We start from the raw sequence: 21,038 nt of genomic DNA on the forward strand, positions 1-21,038 counted from the left end.
ATCCTGCGACATTCGTTCATCATCTCATCCTGAGACATTCGTTCATCATCTCATCCTGCGACATTCGTTCATCATCTTATCCTGAGACATTCGTTATCATCTCATCCTACGACGTTCGTTCGTCATCTCACACTGCGACCTTCGTTAATCATCTCATCCTGCGACATTCGTTCATCATACTATTCTGAAAAATTGGTTCATCATCCAATCCTGCGACATTAGTTCATCATCTCATCCGGCGACATTCATTCATCATCCCATCCTGAGTCATTCGTTGATCATCCCACATTGCAACATTCGTTCATTATTCCATCCTGCGACATTCGTTCATCATGTCATCCTGGGACGTTCGTTCATCATCATCATCATGTCTAAAAATATCATAGATAGATAGATAGATAGTTTTTTAAAAAACAATTACATTGCAGCTAATAACTGAATTGCGTAATTGATGTACAGTTGAAGTTATAAAATATTTAAAATTTTGAAATATTACATGAAATATTAAAAGCTTATTCACACGAAATATAAAATATTTTAAATATATACAAATTATCATAGTGAATTGGTTTTATTACACATAGACGGGATAAAGGTCCGCTTGAAGCGTTCAGTCCGTATCATTGGAATTTTAAAGACCCGCTTCTTCCTAATGTTGTAGCTTTCTTCTTGTGAGGGAGGTAATAGGCTGTGCAGTTTATGAGGTTCTGAATTCATGATAGACGAGAACCACCTTTCGCATAACTGAGAACGTCTATCTTTTAGAGAAGATAGGTTAAACGTCTCCAAGTTAGATTCGTATGGTTGGCTTGGTGAGATGATAGCAAGCGCTCTTTTCTGAACATTTTCTAAGTCATCACACCGGTATTTTGGGAGGGAATGATGGAACACTTGTTAGCAGTATTCTGACAAGGGTCTAATACAAGTGGTGAAAAAATTTCGGATTTCCACAGCTGGCACTCCACAACGCTTCAGCAGTATTAAGAAATACATACGTTTTTTAGCTTTTTTTACCGTTTCGTCAATGTGTGTGTTCCACTGGAGGTCAAACAACCATAAGTGGTCAGCCATTACTGTTAAAGGATCAAAAATGTGTTTAGAATGTTTGAAGTTGATAATAAGTTCTTTACATTTCTTAGCATTTAACTGAAGTTTGTTTTCAGCGGACCACTTTTCGACAGACGTGACTGAATTTTGGACCCGGCTATTTGCTGCACTCTGCACAATTTCCGATACGGTTGTATCATCAACGAATTTCCAGCTACTGACATTTTGGATCTTTAAATCGTTGATCATAAGTAGGAACAGCCACGGCCCTAATTTTGTCCCCTGCGGAACACCAGAGGGGACATCTCCCCCATTCAGAAAAACAATCGTGGATCGACCTCGTGATCGTGTGTAGACGTGTACTTTGGGCTCCGCTGAAAATATTGTGAATTCGCCAAGTAATTGCTGCTGTTAAAAAATTTCTAACTACAATTGTCTTAGTACATATTGCGGTTTTAATTTGCCTACACCATGGCGTGTATAAATCAAAGCGAATCTTCGACTCAACCTAGTATCAACAATCAACTCGTAGTCGAGGGATCAAAAATCAAATGGAATGGCTCCTTTGAAGATCTGAAAGCTTTTACCGAGCTACGCTTGGGTTTAGGAGGCAACTGGACATCACCTGGTGGATCAACTAAGCTCTTTAGCAGCGATGAAATAACAATAAAATACTCGAAGAAATGTCAGTATTGTCATTCGAAGGCGAAGCCTCTCTGAAAATCAAAGACCTAGTCAAAGACATATATCTAACTAATAAGGCAGCATCTGAACACATAGTGGACGGTGAACCCTTGACCGAAACGAGAGAGATTGTGGAAAGCGATTGCGAATTACTCGAATCACAAACAGGCGGCGAAGCCATTGCAAAACATCAAAGCTCAAAGATCGGGAATTTGCATCTCATCTCGGAGTCAACAGACAGTAATAATGAGTAATTTGCATACAAACTCACGAGACTGTAACCTGAATACTGATAAGATACAGCTAAATGATCAGAATTACACAAGTAATTTAAATAGTACAAACTTCAACAAAAACCCAAAAGAAGTTTACGAAATTGAATCTAAGCTAGAGAAATATACCCAGAGTGTTACTCAAAAACTAGAGGCTCTTGCTGATGAAATTTCAACAATTAAAGAAACTAAAGAGAACAAAGCATATGCTATCCTGGTCTTAGAGGACGTTGTTAACGAGTTAAGGAAGGAAAAACTGCAACTTAACCGGGAAAATAACGAGCTAAAAGAAAAAATAGGAACTTGTTCCAATCTCTGTCCGAAGCTAGAGCTAAAGTTCTGGACCTCCAGGAAGAGAAATCGAGTCTGATGACCTCACTGAAGCGGAGAGGGAGAGAATTAAAGAACTGGAAACTGAGAAAGATAGTTTAAGAGCAGCTGCAAGATCCCTACAAGAAGACCTCAATGATGGAAGCAAAACACAGAAACGGGATTATACCAAAGTAAAGAGCTGTAGTAAAGATACATCTGAAGGCGTTTTTGAGTCAAAGAATCGGTACGAAGTCCTCAGCATCAGTGATCAAGAAGACGATGCCAATGATTCTGTGAGCAAAGTATCTTTAGACAAAACCTTGGAAACTGGTCATCGGAATGAGAACACTAACACAAGTCATAAAGGCTCAAAATCCAAGCGAAACATCCTACTAATTGGAGATTCAATGATCAAGGATATTAATCCTCACAAGATATCAAAAAGCTCAGTTCGAAAGTTAATATACCCTGGGAAAAGAGCTGAGGAAATAGCAAATGAATTCCAAAAAGCTCAATGACATGTGCATTCCTCTCCCACAGATGTTATCATACACGCTGGAACGAATAACTTAATACAGAACTCGAGTAAAGAATGCTGCGACAATATTAAGCATCTAAGTTCCACAGAACAAAACAAGTTTAAAGATGCCAGAATCGCAATATCTGGCCTAATATCGAGAGGAGATATTGACGTAGCAACAAAGATTCATGAAACCAATAAATTACTATACAATCTATGCAAGAAAAAAGGATATACATTCATCGCAAATAAGGACATAGACGAATCCTGCCTCAATGGCTCTAAGTTACACCTTAATACAAAGGGATCAGCGCTCCTGGCTGTCCATTTTATCAAATTTCTTCGGCGACTTTCACATCCAACTGTTGAGGATTTTCCGAAGGAACTTCATCATCTGGGGGAGCTTCTGAGGATGATCATACCACAGACGCCAAGGAAGGAATTCATCGTTAGACAAATCGTTATATGACGCGGAAAAGAGTAAAACACGTCAATAATAGGTAGTGTGGACGACCAATCTGCTGTGCGGGAGTCTGAATCTGTGCTACCGAGTGTAAATCGTAAGTGTACTAATATTAATTATAAACCATTTGGCAAAGGTCTAGTTATGGCCTCACTAAATATTAATAGCCTTTTTGCGCATATTGATGAATTTCGAATATTTATGAAAGAATCTGATATTGATGTTATCTCAATTAACGAAATAAAGCTTGATTCTTTAATTGGAGATAACGAAGTCCATATACCCGGCTATGAAATAGTAAGGAAAGATAGGAGAACAAATGGGAGACATGGGGGTGGTGTTTGTTTCTATGTAAGATGCAACCTTAATTACAAAATTTGCGATGATTTAAGCTCTGACGATTTAGAATATTTAACAGTTGAAATAACTAAGCCTCGGTCTAAATCTCTTTTAATTAGCACTTGGTATCGACCTCCAGATCTGCCAACGTATTACTTTGATTATTTTGAGAAAATAATACAGAAGGTAGATTTGACGAATCATGACTACTTTCTATTAGGTGACATAAATGTGGACCTTATGCCGGGAGCAACATCAGCCAATGCTAGTAAATTAAATGATATATTTGAAATTTTTGGCCTCACACAACTAATTAAAGAACCCACTATAACTACACCATATTCCTCAACGCTAATTGATCTTTGCGTTACAAATGCCCCAACAAAGATCATAAACTCAGGTATAATTGATCTTTCCATAAGTGATCATGTTTTAGTTTATATGACACATAAGGTTCATTATAAGAAAGCGGAAGCGCGATTAGTTGAAATAAGGAGTATGAAAAATTTTCATAGAGGAAACTTTATAGGAGATTTAAAACAACAGCAATGGTTAGAATTAAATTTGTGCAATGAACCTAATGAAATCTGGGTAAGATGGAAAGGGATGTTACTTAATTGCATTGATAAACATGCTCCACTCAGATTAAAAAGAATTGGGAAAAAGAAATGCCCTTGGATAACTAATGAATTAAAACAAAAAATGCGCCAGAGAGATTTTTTGAAAAAGAAAGCAAAAATGACTGGAGACACATTGATTTGGCAACAATATAAATCATTAAGGAACTCTACGAATAATGAAATTAAAAAGTGAAAAGTCAATATTTTACTGATAACCTTGAGACCAACCAGAACAATCCAAAGTCAACTTGGAAACTTTAATGAATTAAGCTCTCGTAATAATTCTAGTCATAAGACCATATCTAATAATACAATTGGCGAAGAAACAATAGATGCGCCTAAGGACATAGCCGAAATGTTTAATTCTCACTTTGCAAAAGTAGGTGAGAATTTAGCATCTGGTATACCATCATCTGCTGTGGAACCGGAGGTTTATATTGAGCCAACTGAAACAACATTCTCATTGACACTCCCCACAATAAATACAGTTTGTAGTAAATTAAGAACGATTAACGAAAGAAAGCATCAGGTCTGGATAAAATACCCTGCAAACTTCTGAAACTTGCAGCTGAAATCGTTGCCCCATCATTAACTCTAATATTTGATAAGATTATAACTACTGGCATATTCCCAACGGAATGGAAGTTAGCAAGAGTTACGCCGATTTTTAAGAAAGGTAGAAAAGATGATATGGACAACTATCGACCAATATCCGTAATTTCATGTGTTGCTAAGATTTTTGAAAAACTGATTTTTGATCAGCTATATGAGTATTTAAATGCTAATAATTTGATATCCAAAATTCAATCCGGTTTTCGATCATTGCACAGTACATTAACTGCCTTATTAGAAGCAACGGACAAATGGTCAATCAACATAGATAATGGCTTACTCAATGGAGTGGTCTTTATCGACCTCAAAAAAGCATTTGATACCATTGATCACACCATTCTCTTACGGAAGCTAAGAATATATGGTGTTGACCAAAGCGGCATCAAACTCTTTGAATCATATCTAGCAACCGTGGCGAAAGATGTTGCGTAAATGGTGAATTATCTGAGGCTGTTAAAATAAGTTGTGGTGTGCCTCAAGGTAGCAACTTGGGGCCACTATTGTTTTTAATTTACATTAACGATGTGCCTAATTGTCTGGAAAGATTCTCTCCGAGAATGTTTGCTGATGATACTAATATAAGTATTGCGGCAAAATCTGTAACAGAGCTTGAATCAATAATTAACTCTGAATTGAAAAATCTTAATCAATGGCTCATAGCTAACAAACTGAGTCTAAGGCCCGTATTCAAAAAGCTCACTCACACTCACACTCATTGAGTGTGACATATAAATTTTGTTAATGCTGATCAATGAGAAAGTTTTCTCTGAATAGATGGAAAGATATAAGGTAAATCACTGAAAATCAAGCCCCTATTAAGCTGGAAATACCGCCATGGAAAGGTTATGAGAAGATTAAGATCTCCCACTCAATGAGTTTGAGTGTGAGTGAGCTTTTTGAATACGGCCTAAATGTCGCTAAAACGGAATTTATGATAATTGGATCTCGTCAACGGTTAATGATACACAATAATGAACAAATAAACATTGAAATTGACGGGAAGATAATCAAGAGAGTTAAAGATACGAAATCATTAGGATTACAAATTGATGAGCTCCTAGTATGGGCGCGACACGTTGAAGACATTTCCAAAAAGGTTGCGTCGGCAATTGGTGCTCTTAAAAGGATACCCCAGTTCATAGATACAAGCACTGCCCTCAAAATTTACGGAGCTTTGATTCAACCGTATTTTGATTATTGTAGCTCAGTTTGGGATGGTTTAAATATCACGTTAAATGATAAATTGCAAAAACTGCAAAATAGAGCAGCGAGGGTAATTACCAAATCTGGATACGATGCAAGTTCCAGCGTCCTTTTCACTAAACTAGGTTGGGACAATCTTTCGACACGCCGGAAAAAACACAAGGCTGTAATAATGTTCAAAATTCTTAACGATTTAACACCGAATTATCTCCGTAATTTATTTGAATTCCACAGCACAGGATACAATTTGAGAAATTCTGAAAATGCTTTATTTGTACCAAAACCGCGAACAAATTATGCTAAACGAAGTTTTAGTTATAGTGGCGCGGTGTTGTGGAATGAGTTACCTCAAAATGTACGAGCATTATGCTCTCTTAACCAATTTAAAAGGGAGATTGACAACATTTTTCCCCTATAAAACAGACTCTCGCACGGCAATCTTGTAAATCAGTTTATATATCTGTATTTTAAATTGTATTGTATTGTGTTGTATTTAGTAATTTTGTCCCTAAATATCTATCTAATGAATGTATATAACACGTTGTTTACGATTCGTTAAAAAGTCGGCTACCCAATGCGCAATCCTCCGGGGGATGTTTAAACTAAAGATCTTTTGTAGAAGGATTTGGTGATCGATTAAATCGAACGCTTTTTTATAGTCAAACAGAACTACTCTGACTGCAGCTCCTGTAGCGTCCGTTGCTTGAGCCCAGTGGTGTATCATGGAAATAAGGGCATGCGCTGTCGAGGACTTCGGTATGGCTCCGAACTGACAGGGATCGATAATATCCAGAATCGCAGGTGCGATATACAATTCCACGACAAACTCCTCAGCGACTTTGGAAATAGTTTGCGTTAGGGAAATGGGTCTAAGGTGATTGTTCACATCCTCCACCGGGCTTTGTTTTGGTACTGGGATGACGTTAGCTAATTTCCAAGATGAGGGAAGATATTGGTCAGCAAAGGAACAGTTTATAACATGGCAAATAGGGTCGGAAAGTATTACGGCGTATTCCTTTAGAATCCAGTTTGGAATCCCATCAGGTCCAGGTGCTTTATGGGGTAGATTCCGCAGGACAGATGAAACAGCTGCAACCGAGATTTGAGGTAGATCCAAACCTGATTCGAAGGGCGAAGGGGGGTCAACACTTTGGTAAGTTTGCATCGGTTCAAGAAATGCTTTATTTATCATGCTGGCAATTTCCTGAGGCGAGGATGAGTCAATACTTGGGATTTGTATTTGAGAACACAAGGTCTCGAAGCCGCAAGGTGTTGTCATCCCTGCAATACGTTTGATTGCGTTCCACCACTGGCTAATTGGTTTAGTGTTCTTAAGATGCTGGACCTTGGCTGCGAAGTATCTGTTTCGAAGGATTTTCCTTTCCCGATTGACAAGGTTTTGGTAATAATGATACGTTTCGGACTCACCGTTTGAGAAGGCATGCTGACGAGGTTTTACTAGTTTTTTAAAATCAGAAGTAACCCATGGAGGATCGTTTACATGAAGTTTTACTTGCTTTTGGGGCATAATTGTATCGATGCCAATAGTTATTAAATCAACGAGAAATTGTGATTTGGCTTCACAGGTTTCGACCTTCCTCAGGATCGACCAATCGATGGAACTTAAGTACCTGCCGAGTTCGTGCTTCCTACTTTGGCGAGTGTCCCGTTTTATTATGGTTTTCCTGCTGGAGTTGGCGTTTGTGGGTCGAAGAATGACACCGTTATGATCCGAAAGGCCAAAAGGGGGGATGATGTGAACGGAGTTCTGGTCATAGGCTTGGTACATGTTGGTTATTATAAGGTCCAATATATTGTTACCTCTGGTTGGGATATGGACAAGCTGTTTCAATTTAAATTGGGCTAAAAGGCGCCGGATCCCGCTCACATGGTTAAAGTCGCCGGTTAGCAATATGCCACATCCTGGGTAAGTGCTTTCTGCAGAAATAAGTGTGGTTGTTAGGAAATCTAACATCGTTCTGTCGTCGGAGCTTGGTGGATGGTATACAATTCCCAGGATAATACAGAACATACCACGGGGTAGTCTGCGGGGCCTAAGATAAGACCAGAGCACCTCCATCTGGGGGCCTTCGAATTCAAGTAACCGTTTGTATGGAATTGGGGTTCTCACGTATAAGCACACGCCTCCACGTAATTGAGAAACACGGTTTTTAAACATGAAATTATAACCAGGGAATTATAACCATCATACATATCCTCCATTTCCAATAGAGAATTAAATGCTATTAAGCTATCTATGATAAAATATGTAGCATCAAGTATGGACCACACCTTCAACCATCTGCAAAGCCACTCTTTCAAAGCATTGCGCACGTGAATACAAAATATTATGCATGTATGCACGTTTTATAGTATAACAATGTAATACTACAATCTTGGAAAAAAATTAGTAGACTTTTTCAATTTCTTCATGTCTCCCCCTTCCCCCCTACACAATGTTGCTATTTATGCATTGTACGTTGGGAAGTTACTTCATTTTATTCAACATTGTTCAGGGGGAAGAGGGGGTTGAGCATTGAAGGTCATTCAGTAAGTAATTTATGGAAAATGTACGATTATAGCATTTTATAATAGATTTTTAGTGAGATTAACAAAGAGTCTCCAAGTATTTTTTCCAAGATTGTCTCTAACTTCAATTAAATGCGACAATTAGGCAGTTGTATAATTGCGTTGATTTTTAAACATTTGTTATATTACTAGTATTATATAGTGCATATTACGTGTTGTTAAATTTACCTATACGGGGGGCGGGTGTTCTGGATTTTTCGGGGGGGTTGTTGTTTACTGTTAATAGTAATTTCGGCGCGTTAAATCAAGAGTTTAGACGACATTACAACTAAATTTATACGCTGAACTCGAACAAATTTTTAATAAATGGATGAAATTGACAAGTCTAAACCACGGAGAAGTTATCTTGTTACATACAGTCAAGCAGACTTGGTGAAATTCCCAACCAGAGAATCGTTTGGCGAAGCTGTGGCCGCTGCATTCACTTCCAAACGAAGTAAAGTTACCCCGCTACATTGGCATGTTGCCTGGAAAAGCATAAAGACGGCGGTTATCATACCACGTTGCCTTGAAACTCAGTGGTACGAGGAGATGGCTCCAAGCAAAGAGATTTATTCAAGAAGAACACGGTATAACTGTAAACTTCTCTGATCACGATGGCTACTACACTGCATATCGGTACGTAAGCAAATCTGATGATATGGTCTTCCACAGCACAGGTCACCCGAATCTCGATGAAGTTGGTTCTCCAAGAACAGAGCGCTGTCAAGAGACATATCGAAAAAGGCGTTGCGAGAAAAAATCGTCTAATGTGGATAGTAAGGAGGCTGCTACTACGTCCAAGCGAAGGAAAAAACTTTCAAATTCGGAAGTGGCAGAGTTCATTGTCGAACATGAAATTAAATCTGAGACTGAATTGTTAGCTGTTGCGAATGAGCAAAGCGAAGAGGGGAAGAAAGATCTCGCAGATTTTGTTCTTTCACGCAACTCAAAGGGCTTGCGTGAGCTTATAGAGCAAACATGGAAAATGAAGACGGTATCTGCTAACCTAGAACGAAAAAAAGCCTCACGAATAGATTTGATACGCAAGGCTGCTGATAGTGAATGTTCAACATCTTGCGAAGAAAATGGTTTGAGTGCGCTGAAGAAGTGCTTGTGAACAACAAAGTCCATCCTATATTGTTTGCTGCTGCCGTTAGAGAGCTATTGCTGTTAGGACGGGGGAGTACCGGAATGAGATGATAGTTGGGCCGACTAACTCTGGAAAACGTTTCTATTAAGACCGTTGGAGTTAATTTTCAAAATATTTTCGAATCCAGCGGAGGATAAATATGCATGGGTTGGGGCCGAGCATGCAGAAATCATTTTTTTAAATGATTTCCGATGGAGCAAGGAGTTAATCGATTGGAAGAGTTTTCTGCTACTATTAGAAGGAGATAGAGTTAACCTGCCAGCTCCTAAGAATCACTTCAGCACCGACGTTTGCATCAGTGAAGATACGCCAATATTTGCAACCTCAAAGAGTATCATCAAGTATAAAGGCTGTTACAACTCTCACGACCAAGCCGAAGATGACATGATGGCGTCAAGATGGAAAGTGTTCAGCTTTTCCCACAAAATCCCGGAAAACGACAGAAAGATATTGTCCCGTGTGCAAAGTGTTTTGCACAACTTGTATTAATGGGAGAAATATGCTAAACAATGCGGAACATTATTAATTAAGTACTTGTTGTTTATTTACATTTAAAATTCGTAGACTACTATGGCAAAATAAAGCCTAAAGAGAGACCAAAGTTTATGAACGATAAACATTTATGTTTTGTGCAATGGGAAATATTTATACTACATGTTACATCATGTTACACTACATGTTACACTACATGTTACACTTCAACTATTATATTTACTATATATCTTGACATGTTACACCATGTTACACCTACTTTAAAAAAGAATATACTGATTATTTTAAAAAGTAGGTGTAACATGTGTAACATGTCAAGATATACAGTAAAATATACAAGTTGAAGTGTAACATGTGGTGTAACATGTAGTGTAACATGATGTAACATGTGATGGATTTAATCATACGATATATATAATATATATATTAGTTACAAAGTATAGAACAACCGTCCAATTTGGGGCAAATACGTTACTCTACTACGTCTGTATTGATTAAAATAATTTGATATTCGATCTTGTGAGTGATAAATCACTACAATTATACAACAGCACTGCTGGATTTTTGCACTTAAAAATTTCCAGAATATAATGATACAGACATTTACGCTTTTTAATAAACTAATACTTGGTTCTTTGACCCTTTCCTTTAAGAACTGCGGTGATCCTTTTATCCATACTGTCAATGATTTTGTCAATTTCCTCAGAACTAAAGCTCAGAATAGTATCTTTACTCGCGATGATAGCTCTCTAAAAGTTTCCTTGGTAATATTCTTTTGCAGTGCATCGTTCTTCAGTCGCACTGTTAGCGTATGGAAAAAGTTTTCGATCGGATTAAGGTCAGGGCTTCGTGGCGGAATTTTGAATACAAATGCATTTAATTTGTCGATAGCACGCATTGCTACTTTTGAATTCTGCCTTGGGCACCCATCCATGAGAAATCTTCTCGCTTTTGGGTTTGATGATTTTTTGAACGCTTTTGGAAACGATTTGACAATTTCTGCAAATTTTGGGCCTGTTATAGTCCCATCATATTGTTCACAGAGAACTACACCTTTACCGTAGGATATTGCCACCATGAAGTTCACGTTGATTCCACCTTCCTTTTTTCCTTTTGCAGTGCAATTGAACTTCAAGCCTTCTCCCCGTTTTCTCCACTCTCGAGCTCCCGGTGCGCGTGCCTGGTCATAAGGGTTACTTTTGTACTGGAATCCCTTTCCATCCAAATAAAACGATATCCCCGTCCTCCAGAACTCTTCGCCCAAATTTTGCTTTCTAATTTTCTTGCAAAACTTTACCCTTGATTTTAGATCTTTGGCACAAAGAAGTCCTTTCTTTCGCGTTTGCAAATACCAGAATCCGTCCTCATTTAAGCAAATCCTAATAGTGCGACCACTTACATGGCCTACGCCGCTTTCTATACCTGGACACGTTTAGAGGTAAAAGAACCCTCCTTTTTCTCGGAGACTTGCTACGGAGCGCACTATACTTCTCTTGTCTTGAGGTGATAATTTGAAGGTCTGCCTTTATTTTCTTTCCTCTTGTCAAATACAGGTTCACCATTTAGTGGCTTCTGAGCGTGCTTATATATATTGCAGCTTTAGAATACTGAGGAAACATTTTTAAAAGTTTTTTCCTCGAATATTTGACAATTGATATGCAGCTCTAATTTGAGCAGAATGCTCCAAAGCGACGTTTTTGCGAGATTTTTTGGCCATCTATAAAGAAGGTGCTACAATTGAGATTTAGCTATGATAAAAGAGCTCCGTTATAGATCGTCAACTCAAAAATGCACAAAGTAAATTCGCAGATATCCTGCCATTCAGCCAACTGAAAATCCATTCAAAAGACAATGCAACCCCCCCTGATTCAACAACCCCCCCCCCCACCCACCCCCACGCTGGTGACGGAATTGAAATCAGGAATATCATTTTTTACAACTGATTGGTGAGTTTTCTTAAGATTAGAGCTCAAAATCCACAATCACCTGTTATATAAAAGATTACTAATTTAGTCATTTTCAGACAATCTTGGAAAAAAATTAGTAGACTTTTTCAATTTCTTCATGTCTCCCCCTTCCCCCCTACACAATGTTGCTATTTATGCATTGTATGTTCGAAAGTTACTTCATTTTATTCAACATTGTTCAGGGGGGAGAAGGGGGTTGAGCATTGAGGGTCATTCAGTAAGTAATTTATGGAAAATGTACGATTATAGCATTTTATAATAGATTTTTAGTGAAATTAACAAAGAGTCTCCAAGTATTTTTTCCAAGATTGTCTCTAACTTCAATTAAATGCGACAATTAGGCAGTTGTATAATTGCGTTGATTTTTAAACATTTTTTATATTACTAGTATTATATAGTGCATATTACGTGTTGTTAAATTTACCTATACGAGGGGCGGGTGTTCTGGATTTTTCGGGGGGGGTTGTTGTTTACTGTTAATAGTAATTTCGGCGCGTTAAATCAAGAGTTTAGACGACATTACAACTAAATTTATACGCTGAACTCGAACAAATTTTTAATAAATGGATGAAATTGACAAGTCTAAACCACGGAGAAGTTATCTTGTTACATACAGTCAAGCAGACTCGGTGAAATTCCCAACCAGAGAATCGTTTGGCGAAGCTGTGGCCGCTGAATTCACTTCCAAACGAAGTAAAGTTACCCCGCTACATTGGGCATGTTGCCTGGAAAAGCATAAAGACGGCGGTTATCACTACCACGTTGCCTTGAAACTCAGTGGTACGAGGAGATGGCTCCAAGCAAAGAGATTTATTCAAGAAGAACACGGTATAACTGTAAACTTCTCTGATCACGATGGCTACTACACTGCATATCGGTACGTAAGCAAATCTGATGATATGGTCTTCCACAGCACAGGTCACCCGAATCTCGATGAAGTTGGTTCTCCAAGAACAAAGCGCTGTCAAGAGACATATCGAAAAAGGCGTTGCGAGAAAAAATCGTCTAATGTGGATAGTAAGGAGGCTGCTACTACGTCCAAGCGAAGGAAAAAACTTTCAAATTCGGAAGTGGCAGAGTTCATTGTCGAACATGAAATTAAATCTGAGACTGAATTGTTAGCTGTTGCGAATGAGCAAAGCGAAGAGGGGAAGAAAGATCTCGCAGATTTTGTTCTTTCACGCAACTCAAAGGGCTTGCGTGAGCTTATAGAGCAAACATGGAAAATGAAGACGGTATCTGCTAACCTAGAACGAAAAAAAGCCTCACGAATAGATTTGATACGCAAGGCTGCTGATAGTGAATGTTCAACATCTTGCGAAGGAAAATGGTTTGAGTGCGCTGAAGAAGTGCTTGTGAACAACAAAGTCCATCCTATATTGTTTGCTGCTGCCGTTAGAGAGCTATTGCTGTTAGGACGGGGGAAGTACCGGAATGAGATGATAGTTGGGCCGACTAACTCTGGAAAGACGTTTCTATTAAGACCGTTGGAGTTAATTTTCAAAATATTTTCGAATCCAGCGGAGGATAAATATGCATGGGTTGGGGCCGAGCATGCAGAAATCATTTTTTTAAATGATTTCCGATGGAGCAAGGAGTTAATCGATTGGAAGAGTTTTCTGCTACTATTAGAAGGAGATAGAGTTAACCTGCCAGCTCCTAAGAATCACTTCAGCACCGACGTTTGCATCAGTGAAGATACGCCAATATTTGCAACCTCAAAGAGTATCATCAAGTATAAAGGCTGTTACAACTCTCACGACCAAGCCGAAGATGACATGATGGCGTCAAGATGGAAAGTGTTCAGCTTTTCCCACAAAATCCCGAAAAACGGACAGAAAGATATTGTCCCGTGTGCAAAGTGTTTTGCACAACTTGTATTAATGGGAGAAATATGCTAAACAATGCGGAACATTATTAATTAAGTACTTGTTGTTTATTTACATTTAAAATTCGTAGACTACTATGGCAAAATAAAGCCTAAAGAGAGACCAAAGTTTATGAACGATAAACATTTATGTTTTGTGCAATGGGAAATATTTATACTACATGTTACATCATGTTACACTACATGTTACACTACATGTTACACTTCAACTATTATATTTTACTATATATCTTGACATGTTACACCATGTTACACCTACTTTAAAAAAGAATATACTGATTATTTTAAAAAGTAGGTGTAACATGTGTAACATGTCAAGATATACAGTAAAATATACAAGTTGAAGTGTAACATGTGGTGTAACATGTAGTGTAACATGATGTAACATGTGATGGATTTAATCATACGATATATATAATATATATTAGTTACAAAGTATAGAACAACCGTCCAATTTGGGGCAAATACGTTACTCTACTACGTCTGTATTGATTAAAATAATTTGATATTCGATCTTGTGAGTGATAAATCACTACAATTATACAACAGCACTGCTGGATTTTTGCACTTAAAAATTTCCAGAATATAATGATACAGACATTTACGCTTTTTAATAAACTAATACTTGGTTCTTTGACCCTTTCCTTTAAGAACTGCGGTGATCCTTTTATCCATACTGTCAATGATTTTGTCAATTTCCTCAGAACTAAAGCTCAGAATAGTATCTTTTACTCGCGATGATAGCTCTCTAAAAGTTTCCTTGGTAATATTCTTTTGCAGTGCATCGTTCTTCAGTCGCACTGTTAGCGTATGGAAAAAGTTTTCGATCGGATTAAGGTCAGGGCTTCGTGGCGGAATTTTGAATACAAATGCATTTAATTTGTCGATAGCACGCATTGCTACTTTTGAATTCTGCCTTGGGCACCCATCCATGAGAAATCTTCTCGCTTTTGGGTTTGATGATTTTTTGAACGCTTTTGGAAACGATTTGACAATTTCTGCAAATTTTGGGCCTGTTATAGTCCCATCATATTGTTCACAGAGAACTACACCTTTACCGTAGGATATTGCCACCATGAAGTTCACGTTGATTCCACCTTCCTTTTTTCCTTTTGCAGTGCAATTGAACTTCAAGCCTTCTCCCCGTTTTCTCCACTCTCGAGCTCCCGGTGCGCGTGCCTGGTCATAAGGGTTACTTTTGTACTGGAATCCCTTTCCATCCAAATAAAACGATATCCCCGTCCTCCAGAACTCTTCGCCCAAATTTTGCTTTCTAATTTTCTTGCAAAACTTTACCCTTGATTTTAGATCTTTGGCACAAAGAAGTCCTTTCTTTCGCGTTTGCAAATACCAGAATCCGTTCTCATTTAAGCAAATCCTAATAGTGCGACCACTTACATGGCCTACGCCGCTTTCTATACCTGGACACGTTTAGAGGTAAAAGAACCCTCCTTTTTCTCGGAGACTTGCTACGGAGCGCACTATACTTCTCTTGTCTTGAGGTGATAATTTTGAAGGTCTGCCTTTATTTTCTTTCCTCTTGTCAAATACAGGTTCACCATTTAGTGGCTTCTGAGCGTGCTTATATATTGCAGCTTTAGAATACTGAGGAAACATTTTTAAAAGTTTTTTTCCTCGAATATTTGACAATTGATATGCAGCTCTAATTTGAGCAGAATGCTCCAAAGCGACGTTTTTGCGAGATTTTTTGGCCATCTATAAAGAAGGTGCTACAATTGAGATTTAGCTATGATAAAAGAGCTCCGTTATAGATCGTCAACTCAAAAATGCACAAAGTAAATTCGCAGATATCCTGCCATTCAGCCAACTGAAAATCCATTCAAAAGACAATGCAACCCCCCCTGATTCAACAACCCCCCCCCACCCCCCCCCACGCTGGTGACGGAATTGAAATCAGGAATATCATTTTTTACAACTGATTGGTGAGTTTTCTTAAGATTAGAGCTCAAAATCCACAATCACCTGTTATATAAAAGATTACTAATTTAGTCATTTTCAGACAATCTTGGAAAAAAATTAGTAGACTTTTTCAATTTCTTCATGTCTCCCCCTTCCCCCCTACACAATGTTGCTATTTATGCATTGTATGTTCGGAAGTTACTTCATTTTATTCAACATTGTTCAGGGGGAAGAGGGGGTTGAGCATTGAGGGTCATTCAGTAAGTAATTTATGGAAAATGTACGATTATAGCATTTTATAATAGATTTTTAGTGAAATTAACAAAGAGTCTCCAAGTATTTTTTCCAAGATTGTACTTCATTTGTAATGTGATCGTCTGACCTGAGAAGACTAAAACACTCGACTATTATCTCCTGCAAATAAATACAATTTCTCATTCATGCATTTTCATTTTTTAGCCGCTCTCTTTTCTGCAATTTTTTTCGTCATTCAAGATGGAGAAAATCCAAGTGATGGGGCCGCTAGACTCTGCTTGTCACGACCACCTTAATCCATGCATGCAAAAACCGCAAGCCGAAAATTTCGAAATGAAGAAGGTAAACGGAAGAGTGTCCAGTAAATCGCACTGAGCCAAAAAGCCTTTAAAACCGATGCATTTTTTACTCATGCATATAAACGCCGAAACAGACTGTTGTATTTGCGTGCATGCATTGAGGCAAAGCGTCCCAAAGCGACGACGATCCTTTAATTCTGGAAACAGAAATAAATACCGTCGTTATCAATCGCGTTAGCAGTTAGCTTTTTGTAGATACATCTGCCTTATCAAATTCAATTTCCTGATTAAATTATATTAAGCAACGAAAAAACAAACAAAAAATCATTCAAACAAACAACAATAGATAATCACTAAATCATGTAATTTCCCCAACCAAGTTTGCCCGGAATAAATTATAGCCATAATATAAAACTGAACATGGCCTTTTCGTTTTATATATGTGGTAAAACCAGTGGGTAAAACCATGCAGTCATTACATAATCTTAGTATACCTTTCCACGACGCCGTCATTTATAAACGCCCGCGGAGTTTTGAGATCATTGAGTCATAACCGTGTTTTAATTTATGGTGGTCAATTACAACCCACAGATCGTGGCCGGGTGCATAGTAATAGTTGAGGAAAATAATCGGTTTCAAGCAGTATATAGAGTAAATATATACAAACAACCCAACAACAAACTTACATTCCTCTTCATAACTGCGTGATCAAACTAAAATTAAAAGAATATTGCCGTCATTTCAACAATCTAAAAAGACAAAACCGATTTCAGCAAGACAACTTTCCTGAGTTTCCTTGACGTAGTGATAACTGAGCACCTCAAAATTCTTTCCAAAGCCAAAGGTTAAATTCATACCCTTGTTAATCCTAATAGTTTTGCATTAAATTACTTTAGATAAAAACTAGTGTTGGATACTACGCATTAGAAATGCCTTGGTAAACGAAACATTAGATCGATCACATGCAGTAGCCCAACAATCAGGTTTTTGATGAAATAAGACCATCATAAGACTGATTAACAGAAACTCCCGCCAGTCTCCATATATTTAGACCACGCTTACAGAAATCGCTACATAAGATAACTTCTCCCATACTATTTGAACAGTTGTTTAACTAACCATGAGGCATGATCATGCCGGATAACAGCGACTTCCTGATACATTCGAAGCCAAATCAGCACCAGAAGTACCCGATTACGAACATCCAATGTGAAAGGGCAATTTTAACTCACGGAAACAACACATTTTCAATACGGCCCTTGGAAGTATGCACATGTTGCAGCCAGAGTAATTTGTTTAAAACATGCTTCAAAAATACCGTCTCTCTCTCTCTCTGTATATTGTTTCTCCTTGCTGTTTGAGCATTGCCAAGTTAGTGTACAACGGTTTGCCGTTTTGCCCTTTGGGAATTATTACGTTCATTTTCATGCAAATTCGTGACAATATAAGGTACACGTGCAAGGGATTGTCAATTCCCAATTTGCATTTAAAATGATCTAAAATTTTTTAATATAGCTGCCAGTTCGACGTTTAATATTCTGCGGGCGTTTGACATCTCCGGCGAATTTTAGTTATTAGAGAGGTTAAGATACCCCGGTTCCGGTGTACGGGTACGGGTGAATTACACGTACCCGTTACCGGTAAGACGGGTACGGTTTGCAACTTAAGAATTTTCTTAAATTCCGGGTAAGAACAACACCGGGTAAGAACTGACTATAAAAGTAAATATGTATTATACATCTCCATTGTAAGTCCTACTTAACTTTAACTATAGTATTTCGTGTGTTTGTTTTGAAAATCAAAAATATCAAGATGGCGTTCATGAATTATGTTTGCAAACCATTTTTGAGAAGCCTGTACTGTAGCTTGTATATAGACTGTATAATTTTACAACAATATGAACACTATAGTAATACGTAAAATGTATTTTAAACGTGTTAAAGACAGTCACCCGCTTCTCCATTTGTCCTTTATTAAAAAAACTTTGACCACTTTGTCTTTGTAGTTACTCGTTCGTTGTTTACGTGTAGACCGTCGTTTACCACGGGACAACGGGTAGATATTCTCCACTTTCACAAATACCATAATGCTTTGCGCTTTGGGGGGACTGCGATGTAAACAAAATGGGGGACAGACAGGAAGTATCAATTGTAAACTCGTTAAAGACGTTCAAGGACGTTGCACAACTGTCCAAAACAAAATTAAAACATATCGCTAAAAGTTTAAACATTGACGTTGAAAAGTCGTTTGGAAAGAAAGCCATACTTAATCTTGTCTGTAATGGTTTAAACATATCAACTTCGTCTACGAGTTCGTCTGTGCCGTTGCCCCAACCTGCTGAAGACCAAAGCTTACCGTCGATAAGGCAGCTACAGAAACTAAAAAACTGGAGCAAGAGTCTCACTGGTTTACCGCAAGTTGTGGACGAGTCCATGGTAAAGACCTTTTTAGTTGGAGTGGGTTATACCAAAGCGGACGTCAAGAAATACAAAACCCTTCGTGCTTGGGAGCACAAACAAGGAGTTCACTCTTTAAAGTAAGTATTTACAACAACATATCTAGTGCACAATTCTTTGTCTGTAGCAGAAACATTTTTCCTAAAAATTTATACCTATATAAATATTAATATATTTCCGTTTGGCTGTTTTGCTGTAAATTAGGGTTCATTCATTACCAGAGTATGAAAATATGTGGGTTTTAAGAGGTTGTTGCAACCCATCATTCTCCACCGATCCAGAAGAAATGAAGACGATGTATGTTGTCATGCACATGGAGACCAGCAAGCCATTATTTGCATATTGTACCTGCACAGTTGGGTAAGCTATTTTTGCAAATTTGGTGTGATGGTAGTAAGTGTGATGGTAGTAAATGTGTTTTTTCCATCATAAAGTTTGCGAGGTAATTGCAGCCATGTTGGTGCTTTGTTGTTTGTCTTGGCTGACATTATTGCAGAAGGAAAAGTGCAAATCCCTTCAGACCCTACTTGTACGGACTTACCTTGCTCATGGACAGAACCTAAAGGTAAAATAATCCTACATAATCTAACATGTCAGCACTGAAATAGAATACAATATTTCTGCACATTTTTCTTTGTAGAATCATCTTAAGAATTTTTGCTATCAGCTGCCTGTGAATTATTATGGAATAATCTTTGCTCTTTTTCCAGGTGCCAAAGTAAAACCAGCAATGGTTGAAAATATAAATATTTACAAAGCTAAAGTGGGAGAGCAACCACCTGAAAAGAAATTCCGACCATCTCCTGCAATAACAGAGGATTTGTACAAAAACAGTGATGAAAATCCCCTAACAAAGGAAGAACGAAAATCAAACTTGAGGCAGGCAATTCTAGAAGCAAATATGGGTAAACCAATGCCTCCCATAATTTACCTGTTATCCAAGGTGGAAAATGATTCTGCCCAACCTGCATCTGAGTGTAATCTACCAGACGTTTATATTTGTGAGAATTATGCAAGTTTAGCTATTTGTTGTGATATTGAGGTACAGACTAGCTCATATGCAAATGCTGACAATAATGAAATTGAAGAAATCTTAGAGCATAATCTTGGTAATACAATTTGCTTGCAAGAAATTCGAGAAAAAGCAGAAAATGTTTTGAGTGAAATATGTGTAAGCCAAGAGGAAGTTGAGTCAATAGAACGGGAAACCAGAGGCCAGCACAACAATCCACTGTGGTTTACACACCGCATGCCAAGGATAACTGCATCAAAGTGTAAGCGGGCAATTCAAAAAGTGACTACAAGTCCCACTAAAGCATTGCGTGACATATTGGGCTACAACAAGCGCATCCAAACATCATACATGCAAGATGGAAAGGATTCAGAACTCAAAATTATAGAAATGTATGAACAAAGAAACAATGTCAATGTCCAACCATGTGGATTTTTCATATCTGTCACCCATCCGTTTCTTGGTGCAACACCAGATGGTTTGGTTGGGGATGAGGGTATAATTGAAGTAAAAAAGATCCACCCACACACTGCAGAATCCTTACTGGATGCCCTCAAAAGGCAATGTATATTAAAGGAAACAGGTGATCAAGTCTCATTTAATAACAATCACCCCTACTATTACCAAATTCAACAACAGCTGTTTTGTTCAAGAAGGTTATGGGCTGATTTTGTTGCTTCAGATGGAAAGGCTATATTTGTTCTGAACACTGCTTACTGCCAGAAATTTTGGGAACAGCAACTACCCAGGCTTAGGAAATTTTATTATGACATTATTTTATTGGAGCTTGCATATCCTCAGGTTAAGTTTGGACACAGTAGAATTGGTAAACTTGGAATTACATATGAATCTCTCAGCACTGTTGTAAGAGAGGAATAATTATAACAAATATCATTGAATTATTAGGGCTGCCCCAAGGGTTTCTAAATGTAATGGAGTAATGTGATAGTACCACA

The 21,038-nt window shown here is 38.0% G+C and overlaps 1 protein-coding gene across 1 annotated transcript; it reads left to right on the forward strand.

Annotated features, from left to right (window-relative positions):
• Positions 1 to 18,737: 18,737 nt before the first annotated feature.
• Positions 18,738 to 20,961, forward strand: LOC114541856. The gene is made up of 4 exons (XM_028561659.1): positions 18,738 to 19,150; positions 19,275 to 19,430; positions 19,505 to 19,635; positions 19,781 to 20,961. Exons 1-4 carry the CDS (start codon positions 18,738 to 18,740, stop codon positions 20,959 to 20,961), a joined length of 1,881 nt encoding a protein of 626 aa, XP_028417460.1.
• The last annotated feature ends 77 nt before the right edge of the window (positions 20,962 to 21,038 follow it).

Source organism: Dendronephthya gigantea, unplaced genomic scaffold (genome assembly GCF_004324835.1).
Source record: "Dendronephthya gigantea isolate DGI-Jeju-01 unplaced genomic scaffold, DenGig_1.0 000312F, whole genome shotgun sequence".
Classification (NCBI taxonomy): Eukaryota; Metazoa; Cnidaria; class Anthozoa; order Malacalcyonacea; family Nephtheidae; genus Dendronephthya; species Dendronephthya gigantea.